This window comes from Zootoca vivipara, chromosome 3, assembly GCF_963506605.1.
Source record: "Zootoca vivipara chromosome 3, rZooViv1.1, whole genome shotgun sequence".
Lineage (NCBI taxonomy): Eukaryota > Metazoa > Chordata > Lepidosauria > Squamata > Lacertidae > Zootoca > Zootoca vivipara.
This window is the reverse complement of record NC_083278.1, coordinates 88,276,265-88,294,867: the sequence shown is the minus strand read 5'-3', so window position 1 is coordinate 88,294,867 and position 18,603 is coordinate 88,276,265. Positions and strand designations below refer to the sequence as shown.

Here is an 18,603-nt window from a genome sequence, read left to right as displayed (position 1 = left end):
CAGTACAAAAACCCTGAACCTGGCCTAGCAGTGGATGGGAAGCTATCTTTTAACACTGAGATTGCGCCTTAGCTGTAGTCTGTTCCCATTACCAGCATTCTGCACTAGTTGAAGCTTCCAGGCCAGCGCTAAAGGCAGCCCCACACAGAGCATTTTGCAGTAATCCAGCCTTGAGGTAGAAATAAGCTCACCACTAGGAACATAGGAAGTTGCCTTAAACCAAGTCAGACTATCCATCCACCTCTGCCCAACTATGGGTCTCAGGCAAAGGAAATGCTACTCGACCCTTTTCTTTGACCAAACCTGGGACCTTCTTCAGCCAGACATGTCCTCCGCCACTGAGCTTAACATATGTCCCGAGTCCCAATTCCTGGACTGGCTCGTGGACTCAGATTCCAAAGCATCACAAGGGACCAAACAGCTGCACACTTATCCAGGATAATAATCCAAACCCAGCTATGTCAGGAAAACAACAACCCTGTAGTTATTTTCTAAGACATTTTGGAATCTTTTCTGTAGATTTCCAATAACTTTTCCTCCTGTGGGTGTGTTTATGATGTCTTGGCAATAAATGTGCTCAGATCCACTTTGAAATGATGACTGAGCAGAACCGATACCCTGTCCCAGCGATGCAGTGAGTGATGTGTGTCAGATGAGGCCCAGAAGTGAAGGCCCATACTGCAGAACAAGAGAAGAAGGGGCTGTCTGTCCCATGTGTATGCAAATTCAGTCAGCAGAGCCCCAGGGCTCCTGTCAGGGTTGCTGAGTGGTACACGGGGAATAGGCAGGCATGGCTCCAGCCAAGTTTTTAATTAGGCCTATGTTCAATTCCCAGTACTGAATGATTTAGGGGAGTGATGGCTCTTTGAATAGGGGCTGAATTTAATTTCATGCAAATTAAGCTTTAATAAATTGATTTAATGGGAATTAAATCCTGCTGGTTTTTTCACAGCAGACAATGGCGTTCTCTTTCTGGTAAAGACGGGAACATGAGATTAAAGCTCCAATATTGTCCTTCTCGGAGAGATAAAGGCACTGCGGTTGTGTCCTCGTAGCCTCCTCATGCGGACAGGGAACCTCTCGGCATCTCTCTCTGACAACGTATCTTGCAGCTTCAATGGGTTTCCTTTGCCTCTCTTGATTGGATAGTGCCATCTGTAAAATGGGAGCAATAAAGGTTGCTTTGAATAAGTGTACGCAAGGAGCTGTGCTCAGATATGACTGTGGAATGCTTGCTAAGTTTTACCAGTTAGCCATGGGCCATAGCACAAGGATGGGGAGCTGGTGGTCCTGATGTTGCAGAACTGATATTCAGCTCCCATCATCAGTGGCCATTGGATTGATGGGCACTGGAGTTAACATCAGCAAGGACACATGTTTCCCATCACTGCCGTTGTAGCACATTGTGAAATATTGCTTCCTTTACCCAAATATATCCAAACCAATAAAAGCAGGCGTTCTAAGGCAACTAAGGCACACCTCAATTTTCAAAACCCTGCAACCAAAAAAAGTATTTGCTACGTCAGCAGTGCTTCTCAAGCTTGCAATCGAATTTAATGCGCCATCAAATCTAATGCACACCCAAATTTTCATGACGATTTGGCCAAAAGAAAAATGCACGTGACATTCGAGTAAATATGGCAAATACAGTAAAGAAGGTATCATGAAAGGTATTCCTTTTCAGGGTCTTCCACCCTTCAAAATACCTCCCATTTGTTAGTATCGATCTATCTATTACTTAGTATAATTTTTGCAGCATGTTCTAATTGTTGTTGTTGTTTAGTCGTTTAGTCGTGTCCGACTCTTCGTGACCCCATGGACCATAGCACGCCAGGCACTCCTGTCTTGCACTGCCTCCCGTAGTTTGGTCAAACTCATGTTCGTAGCTTCGAGAACACTGTCCAACCATCTCGTCCTCTGTCGTCCCCTTCTCCTAGTGCCCTCAATCTTTCCCAACATCAGGGTCTTTTCCAAGGATTCTTCTCTTCTGATGAGGTGGCCAAAGTATTGGAGCCTCAGCTTCACGATCTGTCCTGCATGTTCTAATATATGAGGCAAAACTACATGTTTTTAAACATCACCCAGCAGTCCTGTGCAGTAAACTAGTGACTTCTCCAGAGGCATCCAGGAAGCTGATCAGTGATTTAAACCCAGTACCACCCTTGCTCAAACATAACATTTGGTCCTCTTCTCCACAGGAGGAATGTTCATCCTATGGCACCTTGTGACAAGGCATTAGTTATTTTGTCAGCACTGCTTTATGCGTCCACAGTTCCTATTTCCTGATGCTGGGCATGTTTTACTGGGGAGCAAATACCACTGGTGTCCTCTGAACTTTCTTCTGAGGTGTGTGTGTTTAGGAAATGGTGCGCAAGCGAAGTGGCTCTGCTTAGAGCATGGCCCCTTTAACCTCCTTCGCTCCCCTTTTTGCACCCACCCGCTCACTCTCCCTCTTCCGAATCTCTCTATCAGAGTGGTTGACGGCGCCTTTCCCGCATGAGATGTTTGATGATTCGCAGCCAGCAGGATGGCAGCTCAAGCTGTATTTCCCTTGCAGCATTGGGGGAATGTAGCTCATGCTCAGAGCTGATGTGATGGATGAATGTGGATGCCATATGCAGCAGCGCCGTAGGAATTTCATTACATGGTTGCAGTGGCAGCAGCAGCGGCGGGGCCTGAATGAAGCATACAGGGAAAACGTCACCTCCGTTAACTTCTCTTATTTGTAATTTCTCTTTTTCTTTTCATTTCCCTCCCACTTTTTCTAAAACAAAACCCACGCAATCAGAATTGAAGCCTGCATGAATGTTTGAAAGAGGGGCCAGCTCAGTGGTTTCTCGTGCTCTTAGCGGCTTGCATTTCAATGAGGAACCTGCTTTGCAGTGTCACGGATTCCACACACGCACCCCCAAAAAGTGGTACAGGATTTGCAGGAGAATGAGTGCAAAAGTAAGCAATCTCAAGGTCCAGAGCACAGAACGCCTGACTCATATAGGCAAAGAGAAAGGGAGTCTGAGGCAAACACGGAGCCTTTAAAAAAATCAGCCAGTCATCTTGGTGCGTGGTTGTGAAGTGAAAAAAAGCCAGGCATGCATGCCTCTCTTACAGCAGTTATATTGCTATGCGCTATCCCAATTTACCAGCAGTGGGAGACTCCAGAAGTTCCAGTTACAGGTAGGTAGCAGTAGTCGAAACAAAATTTTAAAAAAAATTCCTTCCAGTAGCACCTTAGAGACCAACTAAGTTTGTTATTGGTATGAGCTTCCAGAAGTTCCAAGCACTCTTCCCCAGGGTCCAGTTTCCTTGGAATAAAGGCCAGTGGAGACTTTAAGGATATATGGTTTTATTTACACAAACACAACCTGTGCATAGGATGGAGAGGCTCACAGCATTCGCACCTCTTGCTTCCTCGTTAGGTGTACAGGGGAGCCTCAAGCACAGAGCAAAACATGTCTCTGTGTCCCCAGCTTCCAGCATCAGCCCAATTCACACACACAAATGGCACACATGCCCAGCACTGCTTGGCTTGCTGTTCTCAGTCCTAGGATGACGTGGCAGCCAGCCAGATTGCGGGGGTGGGGTACCTGCTATTGCAACCTAGGTCATTTTATTTGAGATGCTGAGCGCTTAAGTGCCATTATCTTACAAAGAAACTTGCCTGGCCAGTTCAGCGGCCTCTTTGACTAGATTCCAACCCTCACTAGGTGCAGAATCACAGCCTTGGCCCCCTTGAAACTCATAACTCTGTTATCAGGGCTGTTCTCAGTCCAAGGATGGCGTGGCATCCAGCCAGTTTATGGGAGTGGGGTAAATGCCTGCCTCTCCTTCCTGAAGAGCACATCACTTAGTCAGGCAAATTCTCATGGGTTGGGCTGTGGTTTTTGTTGTTGCATTCCTTTCAAGGTGGCCAAGGAGTGTTTGTGTGTGGTCTTGCTTCCAATTTACAGATAATGTCATTGGTAGATCTTGCCTTCTGTGGGTTCCCCAGTTGAGAATGAGGCATAAAGATGGAAGCCTCTTTCAGTTTTGAGAAACTGGAGGGCCGATTTTGACACAGTGTAGTATTCAGATTGTTACGATTGGGTCCCAGAGCAAGTTGCAACATAATATTCTAAAACAGTTTAAAACAACTCACAATCACAGAACTAAGTTGAGTCCTAAAAAGTATACACCTCGGGGCAGGGTTACAAGGTGTTTCTTCAGCATTCCCCAGAACCTGTATAATAAGGGTCCCAGGTGCATCTCTTAACACAGAGCTAAGGAGAATGAGGAGAGCGCAAAATATGGTCTGAAGCTCAGCATCAAAAAAACTAAGATCATGGCCACTGGTCCCATCGCCTCCTGGCAAATAGAAGGGGAAGAAATGGAGGCAGTGAGAGATTTTACTTTCTTAGGTTCCATGATCACTGCAGATGGTGACAGCAGTCACAAAATTAAAAGACACCTGCTTCTTGGGAGAAAAGCAATGACAAACCTAGACAGCATCTTAAAAAGCAGAGACATCACCTTGCCGACAAAGATCCATATAGTTAAAGCTATGGTTTTCCCAGTAGTGATGTATGGAAGTGAGAGTTGGACCATAAAGAAGGCTGATCACCGAAGAATTGAAGCTTTTGAATTATGGTGCTGGAGGAGACTCTTGAGAGTCCCATGGACTGCAAGAAGATCAAACCTATCCATTATGAAGGAAATCAGCCCTGAGTGCTCACTGGAAGGACAGATCCTGAAGCTGAGGCTCCAATACTTTGGCCACCTCATCAGAAGAGAAGACTCCCTGGAAAAGACCCTGATGTTGGGAAAGATGGAGGGCACAAGGAGAAGGGGACGACAGAGGACGAGATGGTTGGACAGTGTTCTTCAAGCCACCAACATGAGTCTGACCAAGCTGCGGGAGGCAGTGGAAGACAGGAGAGCCTGGCGTGCTCTGGTCCATGGGGTCATGAAGAGTCGGACACAACTAAACGACTCAACAACAACAATTGGAATGTTCCATCAGCACAAGGATTGCTCTATGTCCCTAACACTGTTCTGGGCTTCCCCACCCCAAACCCCACAGAGCATATTTGGGAACAGTGTAGGAAACTTGGGGTAGGGGAAGAGAGGAAGAATATCCTGTTGCCCTAATTCTTGTGCAACCACAATAGTTTAGTTGAATACTGCTCTTGGTTACGGTTCCAGTATGCCAGGACTTTATAAACTGCATGAACCATAGCAAGGCATTTTCAGCTTTCTTTTCCAACTTCTGCTCTATATTCCATGGCCTGCTTAGTCCAAGTCCTGGACTAGGGTGTTGAGTTTTGGTGGGTTTCTTTCGTTTGTTTTTAAGGAGGGGGTCTCCCTTTCATTGTTTCGTAAAGATCTTTTTTTGTGTTGAAGCCAACATTGGGATTTCCCTGAACATGCTGATATTTCCCTTGTGTTTCCTGTTCTGACTCCAGTCCTCTTGGAATTCATCCCCCAAGTTCCGCCATTAGAGGGAAGGATTGGTGGCATCTGGCACAGATAGAGTCATTGAAAGTTTCCTTTAATTTCATTTCCAGTGTGGACTGGATGGGATAAACAGAGGGACCATCATGTGAGGAGATCAAGGGGCCATGCCTCCCTTAGATGTACATTTGTAGCCTTTCAAAACTACTTTGTTCCACTTTGCTTTTTTCGGGTCATTGAGCTGAAGTAAATGTTGATGGGACAGATGAACGGTTATGTGCATGTAAAATAGATGTTTCTTTTCTTTTCCTACGCCCACATTTCCCACCTTAAAGGTGGGGAAGTCTCACACCTGCACTATGTTACTTCCAGGCAAAAATTTACACCCCATCTTTTTTTCTTTTTCTTTTTGGTGCCAGTGTCAAACAGCGTTTGTTCAACTGTATTAAATGTTCATGCTGCCACCTTCAGCCTGGTGCTGGAAAGGCGACTCATTTTTGCCTGTCACGCTCTTCTTCCTCCCATTCCAAAGATTAATGGTCTTCTCTTAATTTGTGGCTTGCAGGAAACAGTCCATTTTGGCTTAATAAACTTCTGCACTTCAAAGAGATGGAGAACCCAGAATGCATCTGAATAAGCAACTCCCCCCCCCCGCAACCTGCATGTCACTTTCCATTTTTCATTCAGCAAAACATCTGTTTAGCCAGATTTCTAACGCATGGCAGGCGTCCAGGAAGCAAAGTGTACTCGTGTCTTTGTGTGTGTAAGCAAGGGAGGGTGTAATGGAATAGTAAATTAACGCTGGGCATCAAACCCCAAAGACACTTTAAAAGAAAAGTGTCTCTTGGGCAAAGTACACATGACAGATACATATTTCTCTGATGGATACGTGAGGTGACAGGGTCTCCTTGAAGTTTTGTTGATGCTTGTATTGCCTGGCTGCATCTGCATAGAACTCCGCTGTTCGTGGAGCTGAATCCCGTATGGAAGAAGCTTGCAGTCTCCGTTTAGGACCTGGTAGAAGGGGGTCCTCTTCAGTAGAGTGCCAGTATTTATTCATTCATTTACTCATTCATTGCATTTATATCCCACTTTTCCATCCAAGGAGGTCAAATGGGCACGAATGGTTACCCCACCTCCTCATCCCATTCTCACAACAGCCCTGTGAGGTAGGTTAGACTGAGAGAGAGTGACTGGCTCAAGGTCAGCGAGTGAGCTTCTGGACCAAGTGGAGAATCAAACCCTGGTCATCCAGGCCCTACTCTAACCACTAGAAAAGCTGTCACTTTTGGTTTCTTTCCACATTCAGTTTGCTCTTAAAAAAGAAAAAGTTCCTCACGAAAGCTTGCCAGCCTTTTGAATGCACATACACACATTTTTGTATACATTTCCCCCCTAATATACACATTTCCCCTAATACAATGCATTTTATGCTGTCTTCACTAATATTTGCATTTTTAAGCACACTTTCACCTAACATACACCTTTTTCAGATGGAGAACTACAGCACAACATTCAGAACCCTGCGAATTTTGCAGGATAGATTTGTTTTGGATTGCTTATTATTATTATTATTATTATTATTATTATTATTATTATTATTATTATTACCCCACCCATCTGGCATAGGTTTCCCCAGCCACTCTGTGCGGCTTCCAACAAAATATTAAAATACAATAATTAATCAAATACTAAAAGCTTCCCTAAACATATTGTTTGGGGAATCGAGAATCATGATAAACTGAACCGACTTTCTCCCATGGCTGTGCCTCAGCACTCCACTTCTACAGAGACCTTATTTTGTGCAATTTGGCAGCAGCAATGGGAACACAGGAGAGCTCAGGAAAGGTGCCAATGTTATCCCCTTCCCCGACATCTCTCTTGGCCTCTCTGCCATTAATAAAGGAGTCAGGAGCCACCATCCACCTGATGTATGGAAGGAGAGGCCCCAGTCCCTCGTGACAGTTACTTCTGGTGCTGGAGGGGGCAGCTAGGGGCGGATGTCAGGACTGAAGACCTTCAGCCCAAGAGGGCTCAAAATAACCACCCAGAAATGAATAGATAATGGAGGAAGCAGCAGCACATGGGAGCACATTTGTTTGTGGAAATGAGTGGCTTTGACTAAATGAATTTGTCAGATGAGGGGATGCCCATTATCTGTAACTGGGAGAGCATTACAAAGCAGAAGTGTTAGCTTGCAGGGAAATTCCACTTTGTTTAGCGCAGGTACGGATTTGTGCCTCTGCATGCTGTCTTGTTTTTACTTGGAGAGCTGATGTGTCTACCATTACCAATTTGTTTTAGCCAAATAACTTTCCCCTAAAATGTAATTACAAGGCCCAAGGCATTTTTACAGAAGGAATCAATCTTCATCACCTGAAAACAGGCTTTTTTTAATGCCATGGTAATGAGCCAATGGATGGCGAGGTTCCACTATCTAACACACACACACACACACACACACACACACACACACACACACACACACACCCCGCTCCTGCTTTTCCTGTTTGAAGAGAGATGGTGGGGGTGGAACATGAAGCTATATAGTTTTGCATGAATTCAGCTTGAAGGAAAGATGCTAAGCGACCTCCTCTTTCTTCATTACTTCCTCTTCTCTGCCATCAGCTATCTGAATATTGTTGCTCCAGCATTGATGACTATTATCTGGGGCAATCGCAAGCCTGTAAAGCTAGATCATACTTGAGCATTTGGGGGGCCTTTTTGTTGGTAGATTAGATAGAACCAGGTAACGTTGCAAGAGAGAATCAAGGAGTTTAGTTGTGCCTCCTTTTCCTTCACAGCAGAACAACTTCTTGTGCCCCTTTTCTTTGGAGGTGATCGCTACTGCTCAGTCTGTGGCTTTGATATCCTGCAAGGAACCGACATCAACTAATGTGATTGGGGTTCTCTCCAAGGAGAGAGGTTGGAGGGGATGGAAGTTCAAGCTGGGCGATGGCTGAAGTGGCAGTTGAATGGATTTGGGGAAATCTGAGGCCGGATCTATCTAGATTGGGAAGCCCTTATCTGTACATAAGGAGCTGCTTTACTCCAAGTCAGACTATTCACTTGTCCAGCTCCGACTGGCAGCAACTCTCCATGGCATCAGTCAGGGAGTCTTCCTGGGGTTGCCTAAGATTGAATCTGGGACCATCTTCATGCAAAGAGGATGCACTGTCACTGAGCGACAGCCCTTCTCCATATGATGATTAAATATATCTGCTGTATATACTGGCCCATTCCATGAATATCATTAACATACCAGTGGTGCAGGGGAAGGGTTGTGACTCTGTGATACAGCACCTGCATTGCATGGAAGAGGTCCAAGGATCAGTCCCTGGCATCTCTTGGTGGGACTCTCTCTTCTGCATGGATCAGGCTCTGTATATATGCAGGAGAGGAAGAATGAGAATACAGTGGTACCTTGGTTCTCGAACTTCTGGGAGTCCGGAAAGTCCAGGAGTCGAATGTTTGGCTTCTGAAAAACATTTGCAAACCGGAACACTTACTTCCGGGTTTGTGGTGTTCGGGAACCAATTTGTTTGAGAGCCAAGCCTTTCAAGTACCAAGGTAGCACTGTACCTTTGACTTCTCCAGCATATTGACAGAGAGAGCTGGGTATATGTGTGTGTGTGTGTGTGTGTGTGTGTGTGTGTGTGTGTGATTCAGGAGAGTCTGTACTGTCTCTACACAATTCTTACCCGAACACCAACTGGGAAGCTTTTACCTAAACAGCCCAGATCCCACAGTAAAAGTTGCTTGTAAACATTGCTATCAGCTCGAGCCAATATTTGGAATAAAATATATATACTGTTCCTCTCTTCCACTGCGCTTTTTATACAGCACTGGTAGTAGAATATATCTTTCACAACCCATTTTGGATTTATTTCCTTCCTCCCTTGATTATACATTCTTCGGTTATCTTTTATTCCTGCTATAATGGGCTTGCTATAAAGACTTAACCTTATCTTCTAATATATGTTAAAATTATTCGAATTAATTGTCAGAGAATAAATATAGTTGTAGGAGAATAACTCCTGCTGTAGGGGAATTAATTTTAAGAGAATAACTTTTTTATGGTAATTAGAGTTATTTAAACTTTAAAAGATTGTGTGGGTTAGCTGTAGGTTAGTTTTATACTGGGGGTGGGGAGTTTATGAAAATAACATAAAGCACTTCCAGCCTCAGGCTCAAGCCATTTGCTGCCTTCTTATGTGATCTATATAATCTTTGCATCTATTTTAGACCCATGATTCTACCACCACAGCCCATAAATTACAACAAAATGCTCAGAGAGTAGATATTATAGACATTCAAGATCGTTCCAGTCTTATGTATTAAGCACAATATTTCAGTAGTTCCCAAACGTCCCCCCCCCCTCCAAGAACCACTTGAAAATTGCTGAGGACTTGCTGGCCAACCACTTAATGACTTTTCTATTTTAGCCACTGTAGTTCCATAGAATTCAAATTGTAAATGCAATAGGATATAATGAAAAAGCAATAGAAATGCAATTTATAATGAATATGGGTGTTTCATGCTATGGATATGCTATCTCCCATCGTCAACCACGGATCCACAGAGATGCTGTGTTCACCCAAATGAAGCTCATGGTGGTCCACAGTCCAGTTGGGGAATAAATTCAATGTCTTCCTCTTTGATCTTGCTGTGCTTTAATCCCAAGTGAGTATTAGAATAGTGGTGAGACTCTAGGTTAACCTAGATTCTAGGTTAAACCCTAGGCACCCCATAATACTGGTAGTAAAAAGGTAAAGGACCCCTGACAGTTAAGTCCAGTCGTGAACGATTCTGGGATTGCGGTGCTCATCTCGCTTTACTGGCCGAGGGAGCTGGCATTTGTCCGCAGACAGTTTTTCCGGGTCATGTGGCCAGCATGACTAAGCTGCTTCTGGTGAGACCAGAGCAGCACATGTAAATGCTGTTTACCCTCCCGCCAGAGCAGTACCTATTTATCTACTTGCACTTTGACGTGCTTTCGAACTGCTAGGTTGGCAGGAGCTGGGACCGAGCAACGGGAGCTCACCCCATTGTGCGGATTCAAACCGCCAACCTTCTGATCGGCAAGCCCTAGGCTTAGTGGTTTAGACCACAGTGCCACCTGCGTCCCTTAAATACTGGTAGTAGTAGAAGGTAAAGGTGAAGACCTCTTTCTGAAATCCTGGAGAGCAATTACCAGCCAAAATACCTGATGCTAAACTAAATGGACCAGTTGGGGTAGTATAAGGCAGCTTCCTATTTTCCTTTCAGTTTGCCATTGTTTAATTGAGGCATTCCAGGGCTCAAGCCTGCTTGGAAATTAGGTTTTTGTCTCTCTTCCTCAAGCCATGCACCAGACCCAATTTTAGGGGCCACCATTGGCTACCGGATTTGTGCACCGCAGCATAATTAAGAGAATTTTCAAACCCAGCTCCTTTTTGCAAGAGCTGATTCCCAACAGTGTTTGGTCAGATGCTCCTTGCTGTGTATCTCTGGAAAGGGGTTTGGTCTCATAGGGAGAAGAGCTTGAAGCTTTGAGCTATAATTGGAGTCTGGGCTATTTAAACAAAAACAAAAACATATAAAGAAATAGAAAGGAAAAGGCCATTCAGAGCTGACAAAATTTCATTGTACCACCACCCTGATAGATATTTGGGCCCTTCTGTTCCACCCATGACTATATATTAATTGAGTAATAAGAACCAAATATTGCATGTGATCATGCCATGTTTTTAGCTGCTGAGTTTTATAATAATTTTAGGTGAGGTTTTTGTGGGGTGGGGACTTCTTTGCTTTGTAGTTTATTTATTGTTTTAATGTGCTTTTAAAAGATAAAAAAAGATAAAAGAAAAGAAAAAAATGTATTTTTTTGTTTTATGGTGTATATTAGCCACACAGTTGCCTGGGTGTTAAATCACAACTGGAAAAAACACAGCCATTGCCAGGTGTGGGAGTGAGGAGAGATTATTGTGTCTTGTTGGTAGTGACGTTCTAAGCCTTTCTAACTCAGAAGTAAGTCCCATTGAGTTCAATGGGATTTCCGCCCTGGCTTGCATTGAGCTTCAGCTGTGATTTTGCCTTTCCTCATTGCTGACTTTATGGGATGCATGTTCTTCAGCTGTTTCCCTTCGGTTTGTTCACTGACAGTCAGCAGAAAAATATTAAGGAAGCAGGTTTCAAAGGGGTGGGTTTGCTTAGAGACATTAAATTATTCGACCAAATATTTGCAACTCCCCTTGTAATAAAAATAAAAGCTGCTCTTCCTGTACAAAGGAACTGCACAACAATGGATTTAGGAGAAGTTGATTGACATGGGAGGTGGTGTCCCAGTGCTCAGAAAAGACATAATGAGTTTCTTCACGTATTTTACCTCCTCGCTGCTTTCCTTTCTTGTTGCCTTTCCAATGGACTTTATCGGAGCATACTAGGAGCCTCTTCCACTTGGCTAGATCCTGCCCCTCTCCAATAATGCTGGTAGGAAGGAATCCCTTAAAGGCACAGATGATGAGCCAAGGCCTTCTGCTCATAATGCCAGAACAGCCTCATAAAACCAGGGCCATTAGGCACAGTGAGGAAGTCGCCTCAGGTGGCAGACCCAGGCTCCAAGGAACACACCACTCTCTACCTCCTGCACTTGTCAGCTTCTACCACTTACACACACACACACACACACACACACACACACACACACACACACTGCTTGTTCCTTTTCAGGACAGCAGGACATTTTCTGTTTTGCATCCTGGGTTGGCCCTACCTAGGCGATATTTGGAATCTGTGCCACTAAGTGCAGGTGTTTCTTTGCTTTGCACAAATCACACACACCCTCAATTGGGACCCTAAAGTATACACATAGAGGCTCTTGCTTCTCTACAACAGCATAAGAATTTTTCATCTTAATCTTAAACCTTCAGGATATGTTTTTTGAATTGTTCATATTTGTCCTTGTGAGCTGTGAACTGTGTTATATTATCTGTGGTTTGTACGAGTCTGCGGTTTTATTTGATTTGTTTTGTTGTGTTGTGTTTTATGATGGGCGTAAAGCCGAATAAACATCTTTGCTTGCTTGCTTGCCCAGGGAAGTGCCTGACCAGGGTCATAGCAATTTTTATATTTAAAAGAAAACTTTTTAACCAATTAAAAGAAATAAAGTGGCATCTTCTGGGAATTGTGTGATTTCTCTATGACCAGAAATTCCTTCTGCAGTGAAAACAACCACCCTGTTGGTTTCTTTGACACTTCTGACTTTTTCCTCAGCATGTTCTGTTTTGGATGATTCTCATTGTTTCTGCATGAACGTGGGCTCCAACGGCACCATTTCCCTGAAACGATACTCCAAAAAGGCTCAATTCGGTACCACAGCATTCTGTCCTCTCTTTTTGTGATGATGGAGAGGTGACAGACTAGCTGTAGAAGGAGACAGCTCCACCCTCAAATTGGCAAAGATGGAGAGAGTGTTGCTCTTTGTTTGCAACATCACAAACATTACCCAATGCAATATCCAAAATATCCTGTGACGCTCATGAAGAAACCAAGTGCAGTAATCTCGACAGCACAGTGTAAAAAAAAAGTTTAATAGAATGGAACCAATGTGTTGTGAGCTGAAAAAAAGTTCTTCTGCATCAGATCCTTCATTTTATTGGGTTGAGAGGTTGCTTCCCTCCTTTCACAGCCTTCTGGCTAATTCTGAAGAAAGTCCCATTTTCCCAGGTACAACTTTTTTCCCAGGATTGGGAAATACAGTGCCCTTGCAGCATAAATGTGATACACAAATATATTTATTGCACTTTCATCTTTGTTATCAGGACCCAAAGCACGTGGTGAGTCCAGTTATTGACATCATCAACTTGGACACTTTTGCTTATGTGGCAGCTTCTTCAGATCTGAGAGGAGGTGAGTCTGCAGTCACCTGTACATAGGTAAATGTTTAGGCCAGGGGGTACTAACATGCTAACTGGTGCATATGAGATATTGGCAGGTGGGGTACCGTGCTTGCTATGCCTGGTTCAGGCAAGTGCATGAGCAAAGTCGCTAGAGGGGAATAAGAAGTATAGAAACATAGAATTGTAGGGTTGGAAGGGACCCCGAGGGTCATTGAGTCCAATCCCCTGCAATGCAGGAAGTCCTGAGTGAAATATGGAGTACAAGTGTTATATTGATGTACTTGCATTGCTTGCTGCTGCAAGATGTAATGAAAGCCACCAACTTGGTTGTCTTTAAAGGGAATTTAGACTTGTTGAATTATTCTTATGTTATTCTCGAAGAGGGAAAAGCTTTCAGTGGCTACTAGTCACATTCCACCTCCAGAATGAGAGAGAGCATGTCTCTGAAAAACAACTTGGGGGGAACTTACAGTAAGAAAGGGATATTTGTAGGTGTTTGTGTAAAAACGTTAAAGTTTTATGTGAAATTCTAATAGTATAATGCATTTTGGTTTATGTTTTCAAATGTAAGTCTCTTGGATACTTTGGTAACAAGCTACTACTGCTACTACTACTAAGCCCTAGTAGTAGTAGTAGGTGCTGAACTAGATGGGCCTCTGGCCTGATCCAATGGAGCTCATGTTCTTAATGGAGTCTGTATGACTCAAGACGGCTTTGATTTTCTTGCAAAATCCTTACTGGATTTTCAAAAGATCAGTTTCATTGCTAATCAGTTAAGTTCTCCTTGAAACCCACCACCGCATTTGGGCTCCTTTTAATAGTCTGTGTGTAATAAAGTGAGGCTGATGTACAGATGGGGAGAAAAAGAGAAATATAACAACTGTTGTGTGTGACAGAAGCTTCTGACCAGGTGAGGTGGAATTTGTATGTGGGCTTCTCAGCAGGTGGGTTGCTACTGCTCATAGAAATGGGGGCAAGGAGGTGACAAGGAGGTCAGGATAGCACCAATGTACTGGCAGGAGCACCAGATTGACTCTGCCACCTTTCCACTGCACCAACCTCCCTGTCATCTCATCCTTCCCCTGCAAGCAACAGCGACTCACTTGCTAGAAAGTGAGCATAGCAACCCTACTCCACCCAGTGAGCCACTTCTCACAGTTCTTTCTCATTAGATAAAGATGTGCTAATCAGGTGCCTTCTCTCCTGCAACAGGGCAGCATAGGCTGCCAGGAATAGATAGACAAGGAAAGTCTTACCAATGTTTTTATTCAATATTCACAGAGATAGGCTTAGAAATGCTGCCACTTGGAGTAATGGTGTTGCTCCAAGTAATCCCCACCCCCTTCTCTCCTCAATCGTCAACAGCACCACTCACCTTACGGTGGCCGCCTAGGGCCATTTGTCTCCAAGCCCTTTACTCTCCTACTTTCAATGCTCCCCAGGTTCTGGGAGAAGGGGCGTCTGGAATGCTTTCTAGTGATAACATGTCAGCCAGCTGCTCCCGCTCTGCCTTCCCTCCTCCTCCTCTTCTCCCATTATCTCCCAAATTTGCCCCTCCTCTCTCTCTCTGAGCTGTGACCTCCTGCAAACCCCTCTTGTAAATCTATACTGTCTTCCTCTTCTCTGGAAGGTTCAGGCTAGGGAGGCGGTCTCCACCATTCCTCCTCTGTCCAGTCCCTGAGAGCTAATGACATGACACAAAAGGATCTATAAACTGGATATTAAGGCTGTGACTTTTCTTCTTTGGCAATGGGAAGATGTGAAATCCTCTCCTGGATAAGACTAACTGCCCTGTTGATTATCAACATAACTCATATGATGATATTAATGCAAAGCAGCTTGGCGACGATGGGTTTGTAGTTGGAAGTGCCATCTCTAATCTCTTTCTTCCCGCTTTTCACTTCCTATTTAGGGTTCGACTGGAGCCTGCATTTTAAATGGGAACAACTTTCTCCAGAGCAGAAGGCAAAGCGGACAGACCCCACAGAACCCATCAAGTAAGTGACAAGAAGGAGGAAGGGAAAGCGGGGGTGACAAGCACAGAACTGCGGAAGAGTGGCAAAAGATGCTTCGCTTTAATGCTGCGGTAGGGAACCCTAGGCCCAGGAGCCAACTGTGGCTCCCAAGGCCTCTCTGTCTTCTTCTTGATATCCCACCTTGATATCCCACACTCTCACCACCACACCACACTGAATCTCTCTCTGTCCAGCCTCTGGGGATCCCCAGACTACACTCTTTCAGTAGTTTGCTCTGCACATTGCTTATGTGCTTTTTTTGCCTGGCTGGGAACTATGTTAGTGCTGATTGCTTGCTTGGATGAATAGGAGTATGTGTGTGTGGAAATAGCTGGGTTTTGTGGGGCTGGACTGCAGCTTACTGAACAAATGCCCTATTTCTCCACTCCCTTTGTCTCTGGTCCCACCCACTGTGTGGGAATGAAGGTCCTCGGGCTGAAAATGATTTGATACATACCAAGAAATGTGTCCTATAACAGTTTGGCACAAAGCATATTAACCCATAAGAAATTAGAAGTAGGGCTTGTTTTTTAATATTTTTCATGTTTGATGTCTTACTGTGTTTTAATGTGTTGGAAGCAGCCCAGAATGGCTGGGGCAACCCAGTCAGATGACCAGCATATGAATAATAAATTGTTGTTGTTGTTGTTGTTGTTGTTGTTGTTATCATTAAATTTATTACTCACCCTTCTCCAGCAGGTCCCAAAACAGGTTACAGCAATTTACGATTCAATGCTTTGCTGAAATGCATCTTAAATACACATTGTTTTAAAGGTGTTGTAATGATGGTTGAGTTTGCCACCGCTTTCCCTAACTACGAACAAAGGAAACAGGCCATCCTGATAAGAGACATAATCTTTCATATGTGCCCTAAAAGCTAGCCCAGGGCATTCCATTTTTTGAGGCTGAGCATCAGACGTTGGAGCTCCCTTATCCTAGAGTGGAAACCCACCTGCAGTGCATCCTCAGAGCTCTAGGCCAGATAGATGCTCCAAGCATTTCCCTTTATTCCTGCATCCCAATTGTTCTTGCTCGTGGTTTTTGCCTCATGGCATCCCCACATTTTGACGCTGCCCCTTTGCAGGAGAGGAAGCACCATTTCTGCCTTATCACAGTCCACCACCAGAAGAATCAAAGAGAAAAGGCTCTTTGAGGCATGAACCAGGCTGCTGAGGGTAGGATCTGCGCTGCAAAAATTAACAGCAGTGTTTGCCCCATAGTCTCAGCCCCACTCGGTGCCACTTCTTTCCTTTTTCTTCCCAGCTGATCTGGAGGAAAAGAGGGAGGGCAAATAACTCTGTTTTCAAATCAAAACCCAACTGATTACAAAGGGCTTCTTAAAAGCTCTTTGTCCTTCTGAGAAAGTGTGACTTTCTCCTTGAAACGAGGCTCCTCGCAGGATAAAACTAGGCATAGAGCCCCAGTTAAATAATGCCATGTAAATAACCCCTGAGTGCTAAATGCATTTTTGGTCTGGAAGCCTGCAATCAGGACTGAAAACTTCAGGCTTGTAGGAGTTGCGCTGATGAGTGCATTAGCATTTCTGACTGACATACAAATAACAAGTCTTCTTTGAAACACAAGTTTCGAATTTTATTATGACGCTTTATTGAGTGGTCTATTTTGTGTGCAGGTATTAGATAGAATAGAAGGAATCCTGCTAGGATGCAATCCTGGACATGCTTACTTGTAAGTGAGCCCAATTGAACTCAGTGGGACTTACTTCTGGGTAGATATGTATGGGAGTGCACTTTTTCTTTCCTCAAAAAATAAACTTGATGTGTATGTTGGGTTAGTGGTTGTGCTGTCTGCTGCAAGAGTCTTTTATCTCCCATTGGCCTCTGTTTGTGGATTTTCCAATGAACAGAATACTAACAAACGAAAGGTGTGCTCAAACATATATGACTGACCACATGAAAAAGTTGGAACAGGGACATCCATGCAAATCCCGCCCCCAATGTCCCTTTGTGTGTTGTACCCTTTTCTGTGGTGTGCAGGAAAGCTGTGCAGGAAGGCTTTTAGTCACATGCCCTTGAACACAAGTAGATTCCTCTATACAATTGTGGAAACTGCTTTATCATGGTCCTCACCTGCATTCAAGCACATGCAAGTTGAAAGCCCCTGTAGACCTTTCCCATGAAACCCTGGGAAGGTTAGGGAATGATGCCATCCACAAGGATATTGGGGGCAGGGTTTGTGTGCCTGCTACTCCATCCCACTTGGAGCATTTGTGCATTCGCATCCCTCCTCCTTCTTCCTGCTTCCAGGACATTTTCCATATTCATACCTGGGAATTAAATAGCCACGTATCTGACTATTTACAGATCAAAAATCCACATGGGTCAGGAAACAAGGATGTGGATTTCCCTCTGTGTGTGTGTTCAAAACCTCTTACAAAGGAGTCCAAGTGAGAGTCTCTGTCTTCTCCCCCCCCCCAACCATCCAGGACTCCTATCATTGCAGGAGGTCTTTTTGTTATTGACAAGGCCTGGTTCAACCACCTTGGGAAATACGATGCAGCGATGGACATCTGGGGTGGAGAGAATTTTGGTGAGTCCCTTTCACTCTACAACAACCAGCATCCTTACTTGCTGAGATTCAAGAGGCAGGGGAGTTTGCATTCTTATGGTCACCCATCACTCAAAAGTTCCACTTATTATTTGCCGGAAATCTAAGCAAACAAGAGCTCAGTTCTTTTCAGTGCCTTTATTAAAGTGCCAACTTTACTTTTCCACCAGCACCATCCTTTCGTTCATAATGCGAAAGCAAATATTATATCATCTCTTTGATGCCATCGTCAGCTTTGCAAAAAGGGCAGGTGGGCACGCAGGCAGGCGGTCCCTTGGAAAAAGGACAGTCTCCGAGTGGTAAAATGTGGTGTGCACAGATTTGCCATGACCTTAGCCACTGGAGGCATTTTAAAGGAAAGAAATGGTCCGTGTCAGAGTTAATTCCAAATGTCTGGTAGGGTTTTCCTGTGGGATCTCTCTAATTAGTGCAGTGCATTTTACTAACGTGTCACCAAGCGGAGAAAGAATGGGCTGTTCTTCTCGGGGACGATTTTATGGTGGCTGTGGGAGAGCCTCTCACATGGGTGGAGTTGGAACATCTGTTCTGGAATCTCAATGATCTGTGGCCTGACACGAGATCTTCTGTTTGTTGTTAACTGCTTGTTGTCCTCATGGAGCACTTGAAGTCAATAAAACTATCTGACAAGCAGTAAATCTAGGCATGAGCATGATTGTGTGCACATAGTTTTCCAAGAGATACCCTGTTCCTCA

General features: G+C 44.3%; 1 protein-coding gene across 4 annotated transcripts in view; it reads left to right on the top strand.

The window, feature by feature from the left end:
* Positions 1 to 18,603, top strand: part of GALNT14 (polypeptide N-acetylgalactosaminyltransferase 14) — a 233,723-nt gene that overhangs the window by 190,835 nt on the left and 24,285 nt on the right. For all 4 annotated transcript variants that reach the window (XM_035111477.2, XM_060272962.1, XM_035111479.2 and 1 more), the window contains 3 exons: positions 13,230 to 13,317; positions 15,220 to 15,304; positions 17,769 to 17,872. In XM_035111477.2, coding sequence (XP_034967368.1) covers positions 13,230 to 13,317; positions 15,220 to 15,304; positions 17,769 to 17,872 — 277 coding nt within the window. The remainder of the gene's footprint in view (positions 1 to 13,229; positions 13,318 to 15,219; positions 15,305 to 17,768; positions 17,873 to 18,603) is intronic.